Here is a 21,779-nt window from a genome sequence, read left to right on the forward strand (position 1 = left end):
TTTTGTTATGCATAAAGTACTGTATATTAATGCATATTACTTAAAATTCAAGATTACAAGTAAATTATACATAAGTACAACTTATTAAAGCTTTGAATTCGTATAACTAACTGCGGACGGATAAACATAATCAATAGAGAATAAATATATCATTTTAACTAAAATATAATTAGAATAATTATCGAGTTCTAACAAAATAAGTAATTATTATCTTTATAAGAAAATTATATTATTAGACCAAATATAAATTACTTCGTTATTGTACCTAAATTTTAAAAAAAATTGAATTAAAAAAATACACAAAAAATGAGAAACTTTAAATGGTTAATTTGATACTAATATCGATATATTTTTGTCAAAATTTTATGATATCTTCAAATTTATATTTTATTCAAAAATAAAAAGATCATCGCTTTCTCAAAATCACATAAAATCATATTATACCATCGACTGAGATCAAAAATAAAATGAAATATTAAAATCAAGATGTATCTTGTTGCATTACGCGAGTACCATTTTAGTATATATATATATATATATATATATATATTGATTAACCTTAATATTCAATCCACTATTCATTATAAGAGCCTAAGGGGCTGTTTGTTTGCCTCTTAATCGGTAAGAGGGAGCCTCTTAATCCGTAAGAGGCAGGGCTGTTTGGCAAAAGAAATTGAACCTCTTAATGGTGAAAATTATCTCTTAACCATTTTGCATCTAAGGGGTTGTCTAATGGTTCAGAGCCTTAACTTTCCAGACACGTGTCACCCAGATACACTGAAAATTTAAAATTGTAAGTTGTATGTTATACCCATAACACGTGTCACCCAGATACACTGCTAACGAGTCATGTAAACCTAAATGGTCGCACACAAAGAACACGTATGCTTCCACTAAAGAAAAATAATCTAAACATGTGTACCGTTTTGTGATTATTATAATTACAGAGTTTAATCTATAAATATATATATATATATAATTATCTTAAATATTTTTAGATAATTATATAAGATATTATTAGATAAATAAATAATCATTTTAGATAATGATTAAGTCTTATTAAGAGTTATGGTCAATCTCGAAGACTGACCATATAAATAAGGCTTAGGGGCTAAACCAAAATAGAAGATTGAGTTCTAATAACTAGTTGTTGCCTCAAAACCATAAACGATACAATTATAGAATTAGGATTCTTTGCGCTAGCACCCGGTGGAAGTTCCAAGCGTGTTCGTGTGTGGACAACCGATAAAGGAAACCTGATTTGGTTTCTTAGTGCTACATCAAAGTTTCAATTTAATCCTCAAGGTAAATATTTTAAACACCCTATGGTCTATGTAGATTCGTTTTAGTTGTCAATGGATCTGGCTTTAGGTTTTATTTAGAAAAAAATTTTCTAAACGTTTTTGTAACCGGGTTCTGTTTTTCCGCTGCGTTTTATCCGGTTATTTTCGCAAACTAAAACCCAACAAAAATATTTTTACTTCAACAACTATGTTAATTTAGAAGCTATTTGGAAGTTGTTGAATGATTTATTGCAGGATAATTAAGAGGCTTTCATGATATAGTGCAAAATGAAATATAATTGTATGATAATTGTTAACAATGAAATTAGGACACTAAATAGTTAAGGGGTTTTTAAATCATAAAAAACAGACTTTTTTTTACCAAACATGATTCACCTCTTAACGATTTAAAGAATATCTTTTAATTAACTCTTAAAGAGAGAAACAAAAGCAAACAAAACATTACTCTTTTAGAGAGAGAGAGAGATGGTGTCTAGAATGGAACCCTAAACTCCATTCTTATTGTATGTACCTCGACCACCCGGATAAAGCAATGTAGCATCCCCCACACACAAGTCTCTGCAACCCTAAATCACAAATCGTTGTCTAAGAACAAACCCTAGTTTTCATGTTTCTCCCAACAAATTGAGGTTGAAGATGAAGGAAATTCAATTGTTAAATGCATCAAAAAGAAGCATGATTCATCAACTACTGAAATGAACAATTTGATTTCAAAATTATTATATATATAAATTATAAAAGTGAACATATGAAATTTGGTCTGTGTAAAAAGTCGTAAAAAAAATGATCTAGGGCTATAAATAGTTCATTTCATTTTCAGACGACTTTTCAGAAGAAATTTGTTTGAACCCTCGAAGAATCCCAAAATTACGAAACCCTAGATTTTTTATTCCATCCTTGATGTAACACCTCAGTCTCGTTATTGACAAGCATAAACCTGCGATTCAGAATCTTTTCCTGCTCCGATTTTTGATAGCAATGGCGAAAACCAGAACAGGCAAGCGAGACTTGGAATCTTTCACCATCAGAGGCACCAACAAAGTGGTCAGAGGTATACATACACATACATACATGCATACACATATATACATGTTGCTGAAATTTGCATTTTGGGGGTAGATTTAGTTTCTAGATTTTGTCTGAGAAATGAATCAATGAGACTGATGGAATTTTGAGCAATCTATGATTTGTGAAGAACTAATCTAGTAGGTGATATGATACCCTAGTTTATGTGAGATTTTAGAGATAATCTCCGGCGAGATTTAGTTCGTTTGCCGTTGCTGCATCGTGGGAAACGGAAACATTGGTTGAGGAGAATTTGTTTTATGGTAATTTTGTATGACAAAGGCGGATCCAGAAAATTTTGAAACGGTGGCGCCATTCGCCTCACCGTTTGGGTTCCCGAAACCGTAGTTCCTTTCTTGTAATCAACCCTAGATGAACACCTCTCCGAAGATCATTGCTCATATCTATCCATTTGATTCGTTTATTCTTCGATAAAAACCCATTCAAAACTCAGCGAATTGAGTAAAACGGGGCCATTGATCGAAGCAAAACAGTGATACTGTTAGGATCAAGCGCTTACCCACTACACCAAAAGCAATTGCCTTGGTGAAGGCGCAACCTTATTTCCCTTATAGCGTAGCAGCCAGCGCCACGTTTCGATTTAGGAAGATGCTGGAACCGTGACCAACAATTCCCCCCCCCCCAGCATCTGCCGATACTAATAAGAGCTTCGTTAGAAGTCAATGGCCGCGCAGCATGCCTTTCTCATAATTATGCACTCCTTGCATATTATGCACACCATGGGATTCGAACCCGTGACCTGCTCTGATACCAATTGTTAGGATCAAGCGCTTACCCACTACACYAAAAGCAATTGCCTTGGTGAAGGCGCAACCTTATTTCCCTAATAGCGTAGCAGCCAGCGCCACGTTTCGATTTAGGAAGATGCTGGAACCGTGACCAACAGATACCTTTGAGAGTTCTAATCTTTCTTTTAAGAACTACGTAGGGACAGTTGAGCAGTGGCACGAGACACCCAAGCCCTATACGAGTCTAAAAAGTGCCTCGACTCAAAATGCTTTTCAATTTCTTATTGATTCGTTTGTGATTGTCAGATATTGTGCTATTCAGTTTTCTGGTTTCTGATCGAATAGATTCCAGTGTGGTTTTTGCTTTTCGGTTTGGTTGAGCCGGGTTCGCTAGCAGCAAGATTTATTTTTACTGGCTGAACCATTGTGAAACCTAGAACATGATGCCTCAACTTCACCACACACACACACATATATATATATATATATATATATATATTTGTGTAGAAATTCAATTAGGTTGTGTCTGGTACATAGGACGAGATAGGATATGACAAAACTCACTGTCCAACATTGGCACAACATGGGACAGGACAAAAACTCATTGTTCCATGTTTGGCATGTCATGAGACAGGGAGAAGGGCTGTGACTGGGTGGGACAAGGTCATTGGTTCATACAAACACACACACATACTAATTCTTTTGAACACAAGAATGCCTTAAAATCTGTCAGAAGGTCAGACATTTAAAAAAATATGTTAAAAGGTTATTCTTCTGAATAAGTTTTTAAATCCATGACTTATTGACAGGATTTTAAGCGTTCTTGTGCATGGACATTCTTCGGTCATTCTCAAACTTGTCAGAATATCATGGATTTAAAAAAAACCCCAATGAGAACGTCATTTAACCAAAGGACCCTAGGTGCAAGTGATTAGTATAGGCCTTGGGGCACATAATTCATATCTGCAAAACATTCATCATTGTTTGTGTACGTGTTGTAACACCTCTGACCTGATAACTTCAAACCCAACTTAAAACCATGGTGGAAGTTATTGGCAATCCATTTTAAGGAGCTCAGAAATCCCATTTCTATCCATGTGGGACGAGTTGTAACATGTGTGACAGGTGTTTCATTATCAGTGTCATTCATCTTTATTTATGCAAGCACAACACTTTTTTCTCCAAGTGTTCTATGAAGTAGAATTGACGAATGAGATTCCATTTTTTATTATTTTTCTTATGGTTTCGAAGCTGGGGATTCCGTGTTGATGAGACCTTTGGAGAACGAGAAAAACCCATATGTGGCTCGTGTGGAGAGAGTCGAGTCTGATGTGAAGGGAAACGTGAAGGTTCAAGTTAGATGGTACTATCGTCCAGAGGAAGCAATTGGAGGGCGACAGAAGTTTCATGGATCGAAAGAATTGTTCTTATCAGATCACTATGATACTCAAAGTGCTAATACAATTGAAGGTAAGTGTATTGTTCATACCTTCAAGAATTACACCAAGCTTCGGGATGTTGGAGCCGAGGACTACTTTTGTCGATTTGAGTACAAGGCTGCTAACGGAGGATTCAATCCTGACAGTGTCGCTGTGTAAGTTTCGCACCTTCAACTTTCTTCATTGATTAAATCATTCTTGCAAATACGAGACTTTTAATTACTGTTGTATGATGATAATAATAATAATAATCTTCGTTTAGATCTACATATATTTATTCAAACTTTTGTGGCAAACTTTCTTCATCTCTCACTACAACAAAATTGGTTTTATAGGTCGCCTAAAATGTCTAAGCGTCCTAATAAAATACTTTATAGGACCAATTATAGGACTAAACCAAAAAGCATCCTGTCTAAAAGTGTTACAATAGGTTTATGGTACGTTTTAACAAGTCTTTTGGGACGCTTTTTTAATGGACAATGTCCTATGAGCTATTTTATACGAGACTATTTGAAAAAATGTCCTATAAAAAGATAGGTTTATAGGACATTTCTCAAAAGGGTCCTATAAAAATAGCTAATAGGACACTTTATTTTAAAAGCGTCCTAAAAAGCTTGTTAAAACGCCTAAAAGCATCCTATAAACTTATTGTAATGCTTTTAGATAGGACGCTTTAAAGTTTTGTCCTATAAACTTATGTTCTACAAAGTATCTATTGGGACGCTTAGACATTAATTCTAAGCGTCCTACAAAGCCAATTTTGTTGTAGTTTCCCATACTTTTCACAAGCTGGGTTTTCACTGAAACAACTGCTTTACTCTTTGGGATAGAGAACAAGTCTGCATACATCCCATCCTCAAACCCTGCATCCAGATGGAGTATACCGGCTTCGTTTGGTTTGGTAATTATTGATGGGTGATTATTTTTGAAGGTATTGCAAATGCGAGATGCCATATAATCCTGATAACATGATGGTACAGTGTGACGCTTGCAGAGACTGGTATGACACTATATAAATATGGCATCTTTCTTGACGACCATTACGTTCTACGTGAATTGCTTTATTTACCATTTCTTCCTCTTTTGTGTTATTTGCAGGTATCATCCGGAATGCTTAAACATGACTATTGATCAGGCAAAGGAAATAGGTATCTTTACGTGTTCTGATTGCTCATCTGTAGATAGTAAGAGATCTGACAGTGGAAGTTCTTCATCTGCTCTTGTCAATGACAAGGTGAGACTATACCACCAAACTTTTATGCTTTGTGTATTGTAGTAGTCTCATGGAATCCAATTTTTTTCTTTCTTTTTGCATGTTTTCTGTTTGTTTGGCCACTTGTGATTGTAACTCAAATGATACATCTTACCCTCTTTAGACCCTACTCTGTGTGGGACTCACTTGATTCATTTGGTATGTTATACTCGAATGATATTACATCATCAATCCCATGATAAATGCAGCATTTTAGTTATGGGATGTTCAAATAAGAAGGCTAAATATCGTGAGAAGGTAAGTAGGGAAGATTCATATGTGAATCATTTAAAAATCCATTTGAAGGTGCATTTGTGAACCCATATGGACAATCTGTAACGTCTGTTCAGCATCTTCAATTCAAGTAGATTTTTTTCCCGATCTTTTTAAGGATTCACATATGAATCTTTCCTTAACCTTCACTTCTTATCTTCTTACGATATTTAGTCTTTTTATTTAAACTGGCCTCTAGGGATTGTTACAGAATATTGGTGATGTTGATTTTGGCCCGCAAGAGACCTTATGTATTGTTCTTATTGGTGGGTATGTTAGATATTTGACTAATAGTCAGACATTCTTATAGTGTTGGATACGGAGTCTGATTCATAAATGAAGAACGGTTAGGCAATTAGGATGATGGTCGTCGTTGATTTCTAGCTTTCTTCATGTAAATGGGGTCGGTCTCTTTTTGGTGGATCTATTAGTAAAATACACGAGATACAATAAGAATCATTGCGGAGACCAAATAAAACATGATTTATCTCTCCACATTTTTAGGATATGTAGAACTGCTTTGAATATCTCTCCTAAAGAGCGTAGGTTCCACACACACACACACACACACATATATATATACACGGATTTGATGGTCTATGTAGCCAGCATAGTCAAAGATGTTACACCCAATATAGGGATTCAACACGCTATATCAGATTTTTACGCATATTTTGCTTTGAATATGGTTTCAGTGGGATGTTTTTACCTATTTCTATAAGGATCCGTTTTCATTCATTGTCGGTCTAAAAAGAAATGTATGCCAACGGCCACCAAATAGTCTCCAATCACTTGCTATAACCATCGAGGGTCGTACCTGAGTGTTTTCCAATATGAGATATGAACAAGGGCCCCAAAGTTTATATGCTTTAACCTTAGTCCAATTATAACTTTTTTAGGCATTTACTTTTTGAGCCGATTTGTCAATTCCTGATTCCAGTTTTATGTTAGAAGAATGATTCCATTCAAGTGAATTTCATAGGTTACTTTGTCATTTTAAGACACTTTTGTAGTTTTAATTTGCAAGATTTTTAATATGATATATGGTATGAACTTTTATATATTTGTTATGTTTATTACTTGTGAGTCGATCTATAGTCTTGCTACAAGTGTAAGAGTAAGAGAAGATCCAAAATAACTGAAACGGCCCTATAACCAATGAGTTCCTTTGTTTATAGGATCAAATGATCAACATTTGGGTGGTCTCTATCTTTACAACGACTGCAAATATTTGCTCGTTTTCTTTCATCTGATTCCGGTTGTGTCGTGTTTTCAGGAGGAACACAAGCGCAAAAGGGATGATTTCACTTGAAGTGCCATGTTTTTATGGGTGTTGTGTAGTTCAGAAAATGTTATATGCTCAGTAGTTTTGATAAGAAGTCATAATAAATGAACAAAGTGTTTGTATAATAGGATTGATAGTTTTGTGTGATATAGAATTTAACAAGCAACTCAAGCTTGCGTTCAAGCTTAAATCGATGTCAAATGCATAATAAAACTCACTTAATTTAAGGGGTTCTACTCAACAATCATTCGACAGCTCACTTTAGTGCAAATTGAAATATAATTGTTTGGTAATTATTCAAAATGAAATTAGGATACTGAATGGTTAAGGAAGGCTCAAGATACAAAATCATTCGGTGGATTTTAGAATCATTAAGAGACGAGCTTTTTTTTGCCAAACAAGATTCACCTCTTAGCAATTCAGAGGCTATCTCTTAGTAGAACTATTAAGAGGTAAACAAACAACTCATAATCATAAAACCAACTACTGATTATCGACAAATTATATATGGATTTCTAATGGAATGTTATAACGAATTATCAATATACAAATTCAACTAAAAATTATTCAAAACTTAAGTACCGATAGATATGTACCATCGTTGATCCATCGGTAAGGCGTAACATTTTGGATTATCAATGGCTATCAAAATCAAAAATTGAAATTTAACTTTGTCGGTAATTCGTGGGTATAATTTACAGTTTACCAACGTAATATCGACAAACCTTGTAAAATTAAATAGACGAAATTTTGTCAACAAATTTTAGAATCGTGATTACACTGTCGCTGATCCATATACAATTACTGACAAATTATTGATGGAAAGATGGTTGTCACTAATTACAAATCTTCTCCATGTAAAACCTGCTCTGTTTTATCACTGGTCTTTGGACTACAAATTGGACAAAAGTCCATCGGAAATACCTTGGAAATTAGCGACATGTGCAATCTGTCGCTAAAATCTATTGGTCACACATCTTTTTTAAGTGTCTCAGGCTATGCCCAAACTAATCCGGCAAACTTTGACTGCAAGACATCAGTTTTAATAAACTCAATGACCACAATTGTTTTAGACACCTGGAATTGAACCAGGACAGATGAGATATTCCATCACATCGCTAGACTTCAATCAATATGCCACAACCCTAAGGCAAGCCAATAAATGAGTCAATCAATCTCAAGTTTGACCCAATACACTAGCTAGAGTTTGAAGTTTAGGTCAATACAATGTGCAACTCAAAATTGTGAACACAATTTGAGTTCTGAGTCAAGCTCAAGCATGATGTTATTTTTTTCTTGCTACTCGATTCAACTCGACTCGTTAACACCCTACTTGCACCTATGCATGCAATACTTATACTTCACGGTACAAACAAAACTTCACAACATACAACCACTACATCAGTTAAACACCAATGCAAATCAAATCAAAACTAACTCAACCCAATATATCTCACTTGAAAGTAGGGTTTGGTTTGGAATGTATGCAGATCTGTCATTTGTCCCAGATGATGAAGTAGCCGACTGTTTCCATGAAGACACGACTTGTGCATAAATCAAATCGAAATCACTTTGCATAACAAGCTTTTGTTGTACCATAAATATTTTGAATATACATTTAGAAATCAACTAAAATTGTAACTCACAATTGTTTTCAAACCATATGTAATCTGTATAAATATTTACTTTTACTTCAACTTCAAGAAACCATCTTTTGATGTATTTAAATTATATATACAAATACATACATACATACATACATACATACATACATACATAAATAATACATTTAGGAAAAGGAATTTTCTGCTCTACAATCCGGGTGAGAGTAAACAATTATCGTTAAGTTTAAATTGGTAACTTGATTTTGTATTGGTAGACCACGGATTTTGTAGCCAATTTGAACTTAACGATAATGGCTTAACCTCACGTGGCTTGTATAGCATAAATTTCGTTACTGACTGATATGTATGTATGTATGTATGTATGTATGTATAGTGCGGTTTTGGTAACGCGTATTACCTTTGACTGATCTCTTTGTGAAGGTCTGACTTTGACCTTGCATATACACGGAAAAACTGTGAGGATGCTCGGCTTGATAACTTGGATGATGTTAACATGTCGTCTCATAAGCTTCGTGATCCGGGGTTCTGTATATGAACCCCGAGTCCTCACTGGTTCGTCTATTGGCAATGCTTGCCCTCTGCATTAGACGAACTAGCGCTTGCACAACTTCGGACATGGGAGGCCGGAACTCTGGTTCAGGCTATACACAAAAACAAAAGCTCATGTTTTCCCGTTACATGAGAGTGATCTGGTTTTTTAATCATCATAGTTGATTAATCTGTTTCTACAAGTTAACCATAGTTCTGATACGGTACAAAACCACACTAAATTAACCAAGTATATCCACTTGGAAGAGGGGTATAAGGGTAGGATGTACGAAGAGCTGACCTCTACTCTAAAGAGCAGAGCGACGGTTTTCATGGAGAAAAAGTGTGAATTTTTTTTTGACATGTTATAGATAGGTTGCCAAAGAGTATAAAATAGAATATATATATATATATATATATATATATATATATATATATAATTTATAACAACTGGTTTTAATGAAATTTAAAAAAATATGTAGATACAAAAAGTTGATTTTATGGCATCTTTAAATTACAAAGTGTATTCTTTTTTAATCTTCACAAACATGGCCATGCCGGCCTATCAGAAGGGGCGAGTTTGTCTGATTTACCCCGTATATTAGGTAAATCAGATAAATTTCCCCTTTTGATAAGATTTATAAGTAGACACATAGATATGCAAATATATATTCCCTCCTTCCCAGAATGAATGTAGAGTTTGATTTTGCACCGAGTTTAATGATATTTATTTACGATTATTCAAACATCTTAAATATCTCACAAAATAGAGGAATTCTTGCATCAACATCAATGTTAAAAGCATTTTGAAATAACTAATGATGGGTAATAAGCGTAAATTTAGATTGAAACCTTACTCACAAAGGAAATGTTACATTTATTTGCGAAGAATCCATAAAGAAACTTGTTGCATTTATGTGTAAGCACATAATATGAGTTGAATGATTTCAAGAACTTCACCTGAACACAAAGGGCGATGACGTCAGCAAACCGAGACAAAGACTTGGCAGGATACATGCCATTTAATGCAGGATCAACCATTTTGGCCAATAAATCTATATCATGGAGTTGAGGGATAGCCCATCTCACTAGTGATTGCTCTGATCTCACTCTTGAACTACACAATTAAAAGAAAAGCAAGAGAAGTCAAAATTTGTTACAATTAATCGAAATTTGAACACATCTGCGTACATCCCACCCTGAGACCGAAGAAGCAAAAAAAGCTCCAAGCCGGGCCTAAAAGCCCGCTTGGGCCAACTTCTTTTTCAAAAGTCCATAAAACTCTGGCCTAATAAGCCAATACGGCCTGGCCTGAAAAAGTATGATCGGGTCTATTTTCACACCCGAAGCCAACACTCGTTTTTTGCTTACTGAAAAAAGGCTTGGAAGGACCACGCCCACATCTAGGCCCAAAAAGTCTCAGGTCTTGTGCATCTCTAGCCTGACCCCACCTCGGGTGGATATATTGGGCTCATTTGGTTTACGATCCTAGTTACAACTATACAACATAGTTCTTTGATGATAAATCAACCAGGAAAACTACTTTTTTGTTTTAAATCATCCTTCTTTGGAGGAGGGTTTACCTGTCAAGTGGCTTTCGACCTGTCAAGAGCTCCAACATCACCACTCCGAAGCTATAAACATCACTTTTTACAGTATATACACCGGACAAGGCAAATTCTGGAGCACTATAACCAAATGAACCAACCATCTGTGTTGATACCTGTAGAAAATTGAACATGCAACTTAAGAAACTAATGATGCCACATCGAAGATTAGTTGTAGGTAGCAAATCCACGATATGACCACCAAGAGGGAAGCCATGATTTCTGACCAGGGCGGTCCTCTTAAATACAATTATGTAAATTCAAAAAATAAAAAACAAATATAGAAAGATATTGTATTGTTGAAGTGATCATCCAAAAATAAATATATGTAACTACTCTATAAAATTTAATTTCACACATGGGTGTAGATGAGTTATAAATTTTTACAAGCTACCACAGAAAATTTATATTTACTAATTCTAAAATGAAGGAGAAGATTTCAGATTAAAAAAAGATATTAAGCATATAATTATTTGATGAGGGAGAGAGAGAGGGAATCCATTAAGTCACTTAAATATCAGCCACATGAGATTGCATTGCAGGTCAGATACATAAGTTTTTTTACAAAGCCCAGGGTGTGCATGGGATCACCCTGGCCCAAGGCTGGTTCTGCCAGTGATGATCACCCATCAAAGACAATTTGATTACCAAATGGTCATTGGCTTAGCGGTATATGAGTTACTAGTAGAACTCAACATCCCTGGAGGTAAGGAGTTCAAGCTTCACCAAAGTGTGTAAGTTCTTCCTTATATAAAATATTATATACTTCAAAGAAAAAGACAACTTGGTTGACGCCTCTATAATAGTTTTAGTAATATCTTAAGAAGTGGCCACCCTCTCCCTAAACAATTAGAAATCAATGTAGGATTAAAGTAGTCATTCGAGTAAATGTGACAACTATCAATGTCACCGTCAACCACCATCCTCTTTCTTTTTCTAAGGGACAATGTCATCATGAACAATCGTGCTTGGTGCTTTTGGCCTGAAATCTCTCATTCTTGCAAAATGTAGTTATTTTTGCAGGTTTTTCTAAAGGAAAAACAAGTATGATGGTACAAAAACTCAGTAAGTTAGATCTAAACTAGTTGATGAAGGCTGATCATGATACCCATATGAGAAAAAAAGATTTGAGGGAGAATTATGAATAGAAATAGACATAGAAGTGTCACCACCAAATTTACCTCTCGCTCTGTGTTGGGCGTAAGGGCGGCTAAACCACAGTCTGATAAATGAGGGTTGAGATCTTCATCAAGTAAAATGTTTGCTGACTTGAAGTTTCTATGTACGACAGAAGGTAGGCAAACTTCATGCAAGTACCTGTTAGGCATGGCCACTATTTAAGATGAAGCAGAGAAATAGAAAAAGGAGACAGAGATATCTGAAACTTTTTTTTGTGAGAATATGTGGAATCCATCAGAATACTCTCATTAAGAGCCTGCCCTTGAGGAGACAAGGGGGGTTCCAACAAATATTGAGAAATGGTCCAACTCTAGCCATCGTGGGACTCCAACACGTCCCTCCATCGGAGGCTAGAAAGGGTAGAGTGTCAAGTCCCATAGAGCGGTAGACCTTGCCTCTGATACCATGTGAGAGTATGTGGAACCCATTAGATCATTCTCCAAAAGACCCCTGAAGAGAGATATTGAGGAGAAACGGTCCAAGACTCAAAGTCTAGCTGATGTGGGACTCTTTAACATATTTCAAGACATACTCTAGAGCTCGAGCTGTGCCAAGTGCTACTCTAACACGTGCATTCCATGTCAGGGATTTGCTCCTATCATCGGCTAAGTGCAGCAAATCTTGCAAGCTCCCATTTGCAACGTATTCATAAACCAGAAGGCGTTGCCCATGCTCTGCACAATATCCTGCTAGCAGAACTATGTTTGGGTGTCTCAAACGTGACATATTTGAAACAGCTTCTACAAATTTATCTTGGTCTGGTAGTGACAATGCTGCATTATCTATCTTCTTGATGGCCATCATCTGTGAGACAATAAGATTTTAGGCGTCAAGATCACCAAAAACAACATTTATTCAAATAAAAATAACTTTGGGAGATATCCAGACTGGTTGTGAAGCTTTGGAACCAGAATATGTTAACAGTACATGTACCTTCCCGTTGGGGAACTCTGCTTTATAAACACGACCCAAAGAGCCTTCACCAATTATGTTTTCTTGACTAAAACTGTTTGTTGCTGTTTGTAGAGCTGCAACAGTGTATGAGGTAGCCGTTATAGGAGACCTAACTCTCTTTGTAGACCCATCTTTTTGTAGCTCAAACATCGAGTCTTCAGCTGGTGAGGACCTCAAGTCGAGCATGCTAGCTGTTGGTTTTACCCTCTGCTCTTGAATTTCTGTATTAACTGAAATGAAACAAAGAATGCATTAGTGGATGGTTAGCTCTATTTTTTCTTCTCTGGAGAGAAATAACCTAGTGCGCCCATATGGTATTTGACATGGAGATTGTCATCTGATGATAGAATTCAACAAACAGAAGCAAGAACAGTTATAGGTGATGAAACAAATCGATTTAAACACAAAAGTGCTCGGTGGTGATTTTGTGCATTGAAATAGTGGGTTTTCCAAAGTCAAATGTGGACTCTAATTATGGGATGAAAAGGTTTTGTGGATAATCATTAAAAGAGACCAGTATATCCCACCCGGAGGTGGGATAGGGGGTGAGATGTACACCTGACCTCTCCTCTAAGAATAGCGCTTTTGTTCCCGTGAAGACACCTGGCGGGTGAGAAGTGTGTGACAAAGATAGAAAGTTTCTCCATAGAAAAAAAAGGGATAGCAAAGGTGAGGGCTTGAAGAAGAAACAAACAAGAAAACAGGATAATTTCTCACCACTGATAGGACGACTGCCTATGGAAGTTTTTCGAGCATTTTTCTTCTTTTTTCCTTTCCGAAAGCAGAACACAAGCACAAGAAGCCCAAGAAGGACCAAGAACGCAGAACCTACACTTATGCCTATAATAGCTCCAACGCTCAACTTTTTCCGATTACTTGTATTTGATGACTGCCCATCATAGTCAGTAGGTATACGTGATGGAGGAGAACGGCTTCTATTGTTATTGGATCTAGCCGGAGGAGGTGAAGTGTATGGAGGTGGAGGAGGAGCAGGACCATTCTCAAATGAATTTCCATCGTATCTGTTTCATTTAAGTATTACACTAGATGAAAAGGAAAAGACAAATCTTATAATACATGGCCATACTATTCATATGCAGCATGATAGCTTACATAAAAGTAGGGAGAGAGAGAAGCTCCCTTGGTATCCATCCAGTGAAATTGTTGTTTGCTATATTTCTGTAAGAAAGACAACGTATAAGACAACTGGAACAAATTAAGAACACAAGTCAACCCAACATAAGAGTAACGCCGCAAGCCAGCAGCAGGCTGCCCCAATAATCTCTGAATCAACTTAAAACCATGGTGGAAATTATTGGTAGTCCACAACTTTGAATTTATAAGGAGCTCACAAGAATACTTTACTATCCACCGTCCATGTGGGGTGCATTTGTCACAATAAGAATTTAAAAAACTTACAGATCAGTCAAAGACAAACCAGACAGGGCACTTAAAGAGCCAGTTAATTGATTGTTCTGCACATGACTGACAAAAACAAAAGAATCACAATAATTTCTGAGAAAGTAAACCAACAATTAAGCAATGAGTGGCATTAAGTATAGGCTCACAGTGTAGTAATGTTTGACAATGAACTGATTGAATTCGGAAGATCGCCAGTGAAGTTGTTATGTGAGAGATCCCTGCATCAGCATGTAGGTCAATCAGGTTAGAATAGGGATGAATTTCTGCACTCTGTTTGATTGTTAAGAGTCCCACATAAGCTAGACTTGACCATTTCTTCTGCATATATGTTAGAACCTCACTTCTCTCTTCAAAGGCTCTTTTAGATAGTAATCTAATGGGTTCATATATTCTCACATGGTATCATGCTCAAGGTCTACCATTTTAGGGATTCGACACTTTGGGGCAACTTGTACTCGTCTAGCCCCTCTCGACACTCTAGGGCAGTCTATTGTTAAAGTCATACGTTGGCTAGACTTGGACCATATCTCCTCAATATAAGTTGGAACCTACCTTCTCTCCTGAAGGGAACTTTTGGAGAGTGATAATGATTTGCTTTTTTAGATAATGTAATTGTAGAGACACGCCATTTAGAACCTTGGGAGTGGAGAAATTAAGATGTAATAGTGGATCCCATTTTATTGATACGAGGACAATTGATATGGGGCTCTTAAAATGGAGAATTAAGAATAAAGTAAAGGGTGTAAACAAGTAGACTTAGATATCCCAGTAAGACAGCTTGATAGGATAGTGCACGAGATATAAAAATATTGCTTCACATAGGAAACAAACTACAAATGCATATAGCGAATGTGGCCCATAAGTATTGCAGTTTGAACTTACAAAGTTGCAAGGCTAGTAAGATTAGTAAAAACATCAACAATATTCTGAGCGAGCGCATTGCGGCTAAGATTCCTGAAACAAAGATTTATATGATCAAGCAATCTAGAAAATAACATTAAATATTGGGGGGGGGGTGAATCTGAGGTATGGCTCTCACACATAGTTCAGATTAAACATCATAGCAATGGAATAAGGAAGACCTCCACTTAGATTGTTGTTAGCAAAATTCCTGCATGCAACAGAAATGTCTATTGGCATCAAATGACTTCTAAGATCTTTAACAGAATATGGTAATCAATGAAAATGTAAAGATCGTTACACGCTAGTAAGATTTGGCGGTAACTGGTACGGAATTGTGTCATGAATGTTGTTTCCACTAAAATCCCTAGAACAAAGTACCCAAAATAAACTTGAATCAGGAACATATAAGATACCTCAACTTGCCAAATATGAAAACAAAAAGACAATACTCATCAATCATTATGTTGAACATAAAGATGATATTCTCACAATGTTTTTAGTGAGACAAAGCCTGCTAACAAGTATCCCAATGTGCCATCAAGTCCTAGCCCAGGAAGTTGACTGTCAAAGCAACAATGATGAATCTTATCAGTTGAATGATGATTAAAACAAAAAACAATAGCAAGGTTCTTCTCTGTGAAGATGATTGAAAGGGAGACATGAGTTCACAAAGCCTCCTAGCCTTCACAAGGATTTGGGAGGGAAGTCCATATACACCTTTTTCAACTTGCATATTTTCAAATTGACTTCCGTGATTGAAACTCATGGCCTGCCAGCACATAGGAGTAACCTTTTTTACAATGGTGAGTGTTTGGGCCAGCTTGCAGAAACCTCAACTAATCCCATGGGAAAGCGACTTGAACGGGTGACCTCTTGGGTAACAAAACTAAGGGCTTACCAGTTGAGCTACCCCAAAGGGTTCATAGGAGTAACCTTATCATTCAGCGGGTTCATTAATTCGATCCACCGGGTGGGCCTAGAAGCAATGGAATCTCACCTGCCTCTCGGTTGCTCCAAGGCTCGCCCCTTGTGTGGAAGATGATCATGACAGTTGCATACAGAATTTCCATAAAGAAGGGCACTACAAGCATAAAGGGATTGGATGCATCCTAATTCCTAAACCTTTTTCTATTTACCAATATGCATGGGTTATGTCGTTAAATGAAATTTAACTTAACTTACATGGAAACAACAGCAGTACCCTGGCAGGTAATCCCTCTCCATGACTCTCCACAGGGGTCACCAACATTATTTTTCCAGTTAGTTAACTGGGCAGCATTGTTCAAAGATGTGTACAAAACCTGAAGTGCTTGAACTGCAACCAGACAACTTCTTTAGCCCCAATAAACCAGCATGCACTATTTATACTCATTTTCTACCTAATGACAAACGAAATGTTTGTGGAACACACATTGTGAGAATATGTGAATCCCATCCTATTACACTCCAAAAGATCCCTTAAAAGAGAGAGATGGGAAGTTCCAACATATATGGAGGAGAAATAGTGTAAGTGTAGCCGATTTAGGACTCTAACAAATGTCACAACAATATGTTTTCTCAATTGCAGGCCGAAAAAGCAAAAGTTGCATTGCTGACCAGAATTGACTACCAACTGCAACATAAATAACTAATCTAACCCTAGTTTACAAAATCTATCACGGAAAAACATTTTGATTGCCCACTAACTACGCCTTGATTTCAGGAAGAGATCCACTTTGTCTTTTAGGTCAAAAGAATTAGTCATCAACATCATAATTGATTTGAAAATGGTCACATCACACTTTGTATACTTTCTGTATACGTTTAGTGTTCCAAGAAAAACAGTAACACTTTTGGATGCCAAACGGGTTGCTTTCCAACTTCAAGGTTCACATGCATTTAGCGCTAATAGACATAAAGAAAGAAAATTGATTATACTAGACTTTTGGGAAAGTGGTACAGACAGAAAAATATTGTGGTCACACTGTCAACAAAATCCATGCTAAGTGCGGTTTTGAATAGTACAGGATCGGAAATCAAAAATTATGAGTGTATGTTTATTTCAGAACGGATTGAATAACAAATACACCATCAGTTTCTCTGTACCCATAACCAGCAAAAACGTAAATTAATATGAACAACTTTTGAAAAAATGCAATGTCTATAAGTTTCATATGAAGCAGCAGAAATAGAAAGATTTGGTGTTAATTTGAACTAGGATATAAGGTTTGATGAAACAGAGAAATTATACAAATACTAACCCCACAATAAACCATTATCTTCATCAAAACCATTGAATCAATCATCAATACCTATACATTCACACATGTCATGCTCCCATATGAATCACAAAACTCTTTAAAACATATATTTGAAAGAAAAAAAATCCTCAAGTTCGAATTTCCACCAATCACAACGCAGTAAAAGCTTCAAAGCTCCTCCTAAACAACAAACTGTCAATCTAACATAACTGAATTTCCAATAAAAACACCTCAAAAGTACCAAATTGATGAAGATCAAAACCAAAAAAAACATCCACAAAATGTTAACCAAAGAAAAACAAGCGGTAATTGTTACATACCATCAGTTGGATCAGTGATGGCTTGAACACAAGTGGAAAAAAGGAAGATCGCCAAAAGCAGTTCCAATAGCAGAAAGTGATGGAAGGTGATTTTGGCCATTGTTGGAATTGTTTTGCAGGCAGTGATCAAGCCATGCAATACGAGAGGCGTTTGAAACGTAGAGACAGAAGCAGGTTTCAACGTCGTTTATGGCCATTGGCGTCTGAATGACATTTCTGGAGAGAGAAAGAGAGTGATTCGAAACTTCGTTAGCAGAGCAATGAAGAGAGAGAGAGTTTGCAGGCAGTTGAATACGAAGGACTACACACGGAAAAGTGTCGGCGAACAAAAATCAAAACCAATTAATATCCATTAAATTATTTATTACATATTATTTTCTCAAAGAAAAATTACACCAAAATGGAATCAAGTTTTACCTGATTCCTATTTTAGGGACTCAATTTTTAAAATCATCATTTTGAGTAATTAATTTGTACTTGATTCCTACTTTGAGAACCAACTTACAAAATAATTATAGAAAGTTAACTAAAATTTGATTTTTTTCAAAAATTAATGCAATAAAATCTATTTTTCATTTTAAATCTCGTTTTTTTAATTCAAATATCAAATTGAACATTTTTAAAAAAAATCCAAATTATCACAATAAAAATTATTTTTACTAATGCAAAAAAAATCAATTTAAGAGAAAAAAATTAATTGATGCAATAAAAAATAAATATTAAATATCACATTCAAGATTTTTATATCTAACCAATTGCATCAATTAATTTTTTTCTATTAAATTGATTTTTTTTGCATTAGTAAAAAAACAATTTTTATTGTGGTTTTTTGTATTTTTTTAAAAAATGTTCAATTTGATATTTGAATTAAAAAAAAGATTTGAAATGAAAAATAGATGTTATTGCATTAATTTTTGGAAAAAAAACGAATTTTAGTTATTTTTCTATAATTATTTTGCAAATTGGTTCCCCAAAATAGGAATCATGTGCAAGTTGGTTCCCCAAAATGACGATTTTGAAATTGGTTCCCCAAAATAGGAATTAGGTGAAAATTGGTTCCATTTTGATGCAATTTTCTCTTTTCTTAATTAGTTAATATTGTCTTTATAATAAATTATATTATTAAATTTAAATAAATTACTTTTTATTAAATATAAATTAAATTATAATAAAAAATTAAACTAAACAAGTTATAAAATAACGAAAACTTTTAAAAAGTTAAATTAATATTAATATCGATATATTTTTCTCAAATTTAATGAGATCTTCAAATTTATATTTTATCGAAAAATAAAAACATTATGCATAACATCAATTTTGACAGAGAATAAAACAAAAGAAAATCAAGATGCATCATGTTGCATTACACGAGTACCCTTCTAGTTTTTACTTTTTACTAATAAAAGAAGTAATGAATTTTCCATGATTAAGGGTAGAATGGATATTATTTTCTCTCTTATCCACCTACACAAATCTAAATTATAATTTTATAAAAATTATATGTTTTATTTTTTATCATATATAATTATTATTATTTTAGTTTTAAATATATAAAATAATTTAGATGGATTATTGCATATTTTAAAACGTAATTATAACTATAAAAAACTTATCATATAATTAAAATTAAATAAGACAAGTCACAAAAATAAGTACAAAAATATGTCAATAGCGTGCTATATCAATTGAGAATTAAAAACCATGAATTTTGTTGTATTTTTTAATTTTTAATTTTTTTTGTTAAAGTCACTTTTTAATTATTTAAAAATTAAAATAACTAATAAACAAATGCCACATGTCAATTTTATTTAGTAAAAACTGCTTCAATCATGTATTGTTGAATGAGAATGATTGGTAGAGATTGGTTCTCTATTTTTTTCTTTCTAAAACTCTTTTTGTCTTATTCACAATCTGATTGCTAGGTCCCTAAGCAATCACTTAGCAAGGTCTCGATTATTTACATGGACCCACTTCTCATTCAATTTGTGGACACTTTTTGATACTAATAAATGCAACTTTAACCAAGTAAATTGGTTGTATAAAATATGTCTCACTATAAGCTTGAATATTGGTCAGAACTTTCAATTGGACACCACAGTAGTATCTGTGTTATGGTGTAGACTGACGGTGTCATCGACCAGCATTTTTCTAATACAGTACGCTGTTCAAATGATCATCTTTAACCACCATTAAATTCATGTCAATAGCGATGTATCTTTGCAATATTATTAATTTTAATATGAAAGATAGTATGTTTTTATTAACCAGAAGGATACTCGAGTAATGCAGCAAAATCCATATCGATTTTAATATTTAGTTTTATTTTATCTCCGTCGATGTTATAATATGATTTTATGCGGTACTGAAAAACGATAATGTTTTTATTTTTTGAATAAAATATGAAGTTGAAGGTATCATAAAATTTTGAAAAAATATGTATCGATTTTAGTATCAAATTAAATATTTAAAAGTTTTTTTTTAATTTATTTAATTTAATTTTTTATTAATAATTTAATTTAGATTTAATAATGAAGTCACTGGTTTAGTAATATAATTTTTTATAAAGATCATAATTAGTGTTTTGTTAAAATTCAATGATTATTCTAAATATATTTTATATTTTTTATATTTAAAATGAGATACCTATCAAGTATTTGATCGTATTTATCTGCAGTTAGTTACACAAATTCAAACATGAATATTTAATAGGTTGAACATACGCACAATTTACTTGTAATTTTGAACTATAAGTAATATGTATCAATAAACAGTACTTAATGCATAAAAAATAGTTTTTTAGAGTTTTTATCAAATGTTTTATAATATAACTAGAAGGGTACTCGCACAATGCAGCAAGATACATCTAGATTTCAATGTTTCATTTTTCTGTCTCAGTCGATGTTATAATACAGTTTTATATGGTTCTGAAAAAATAATAATATTTTTATTTTTGAATAAAATATAAATATGAAGATATATTATAAAAAATTTAAAAAAATATTTATATTAGTATCAAACTAACTATTTAAAATTTCTTCTTTTTTTGTGTATTTCTATAATTCATTTTTTTATTTCTGCTTTAATAATATAATTTTTTATAAAGATAATAATTAAGTATTTTGTTAGAACTCAATGATTATCCTAATTATATTTTAGATTTTATATATTTAAAATGAGATGTTTATTCTCTATTTGATTATGTTTATCTACAGTTAGTTACACAAATTCAAACATGAAGCTTTAATAAGTTGAACATACGCACAACTTACTTGTAATTTTGAATTTTAAGTAATATGCATCAATAAACAGTACATACTGCATAAAAAAAAGTTTTAAGAGTTTTTATCAAATGCTTTATAATATAACTAGAAGAGTACTCGCGTAATGCAGCAAGACACATCTCGATTTTAATGTTCTATTTTATTATTTGTCTCTGTCGATGTTATAATACGATTTTATGTGTTTTTAAGAAAACAATAATGATTTTAATTTTGAATAAAATATAAATTTGAAGATATCATAAAAATTTGAAAAAAAAATACCAATGTCAATATTAAATCAACTATTTAAAAGTTTTCATTTTTTATGTAACTTCTTTAATTTATTTATTTTATTATAATTTAATTTAAGTTTA

The 21,779-nt window shown here is 34.0% G+C and overlaps 2 protein-coding genes across 2 annotated transcripts; one reads left to right on the top strand and one right to left on the bottom strand.

Annotated features, from left to right (window-relative positions):
- Positions 1 to 1,959: 1,959 nt before the first annotated feature.
- On the top strand, positions 1,960 to 7,594 carry LOC112520277 (chromatin remodeling protein EBS). The gene is made up of 5 exons (XM_025128584.1): positions 1,960 to 2,355; positions 4,370 to 4,712; positions 5,489 to 5,557; positions 5,656 to 5,791; positions 7,359 to 7,594. Exons 1-5 carry the CDS (start codon positions 2,283 to 2,285, stop codon positions 7,392 to 7,394), a joined length of 657 nt encoding a protein of 218 aa, XP_024984352.1. The 5' UTR covers positions 1,960 to 2,282; the 3' UTR covers positions 7,395 to 7,594.
- Positions 7,595 to 8,943: 1,349 nt separating this feature from the next.
- Positions 8,944 to 18,401, bottom strand: LOC112519736 (protein STRUBBELIG-RECEPTOR FAMILY 8-like). Its single transcript, XM_025127981.1, has 16 exons — positions 18,146 to 18,401; positions 16,768 to 16,900; positions 16,075 to 16,146; positions 15,884 to 15,949; positions 15,722 to 15,793; positions 15,565 to 15,636; positions 14,829 to 14,900; positions 14,680 to 14,745; positions 14,374 to 14,439; positions 13,978 to 14,282; positions 13,240 to 13,490; positions 12,839 to 13,110; positions 12,309 to 12,444; positions 11,104 to 11,243; positions 10,481 to 10,637; positions 8,944 to 9,633 (listed from the first exon to the last, which is right to left on the bottom strand). Exons 1-16 carry the CDS (start codon positions 18,243 to 18,245, stop codon positions 9,481 to 9,483), a joined length of 2,133 nt encoding a protein of 710 aa, XP_024983749.1. The 5' UTR covers positions 18,246 to 18,401; the 3' UTR covers positions 8,944 to 9,480.
- Between the last annotated feature and the right edge of the window lie 3,378 nt (positions 18,402 to 21,779).

Source organism: Cynara cardunculus (genome assembly GCF_001531365.2).
Source record: "Cynara cardunculus var. scolymus isolate 2C chromosome LG 10, CcrdV1, whole genome shotgun sequence".
Classification (NCBI taxonomy): domain Eukaryota; kingdom Viridiplantae; phylum Streptophyta; class Magnoliopsida; order Asterales; family Asteraceae; genus Cynara; species Cynara cardunculus.

Bases quoted from the DNA above. Each gene is read 5' to 3' on its own strand.
- LOC112520277 (XM_025128584.1), top strand. From the start codon at position 2,283: ATGGCGAAAACCAGAACAGGCAAGCGAGACTTGGAATCTTTCACCATC. The intron at 2,356-4,369 runs GTATACATACAC...ATGGTTTCGAAG, and splicing joins CACCAACAAAGTGGTCAGAG to CTGGGGATTCCGTGTTGATG. The intron at 4,713-5,488 runs GTAAGTTTCGCA...TTATTTTTGAAG, and splicing joins AATCCTGACAGTGTCGCTGT to GTATTGCAAATGCGAGATGC.
- LOC112519736 (XM_025127981.1), bottom strand. From the start codon at position 18,245: ATGGCCAAAATCACCTTCCATCACTTTCTGCTATTGGAACTGCTTTTG. The intron at 14,440-14,679 runs GTAAGTTTTTTA...TCTTTCTTACAG, and splicing joins GGTTTGTCTTTGACTGATCT to AAATATAGCAAACAACAATT. The intron at 12,445-12,838 runs GTATGTCTTGAA...CATGCCTAACAG, and splicing joins GGCACAGCTCGAGCTCTAGA to GTACTTGCATGAAGTTTGCC.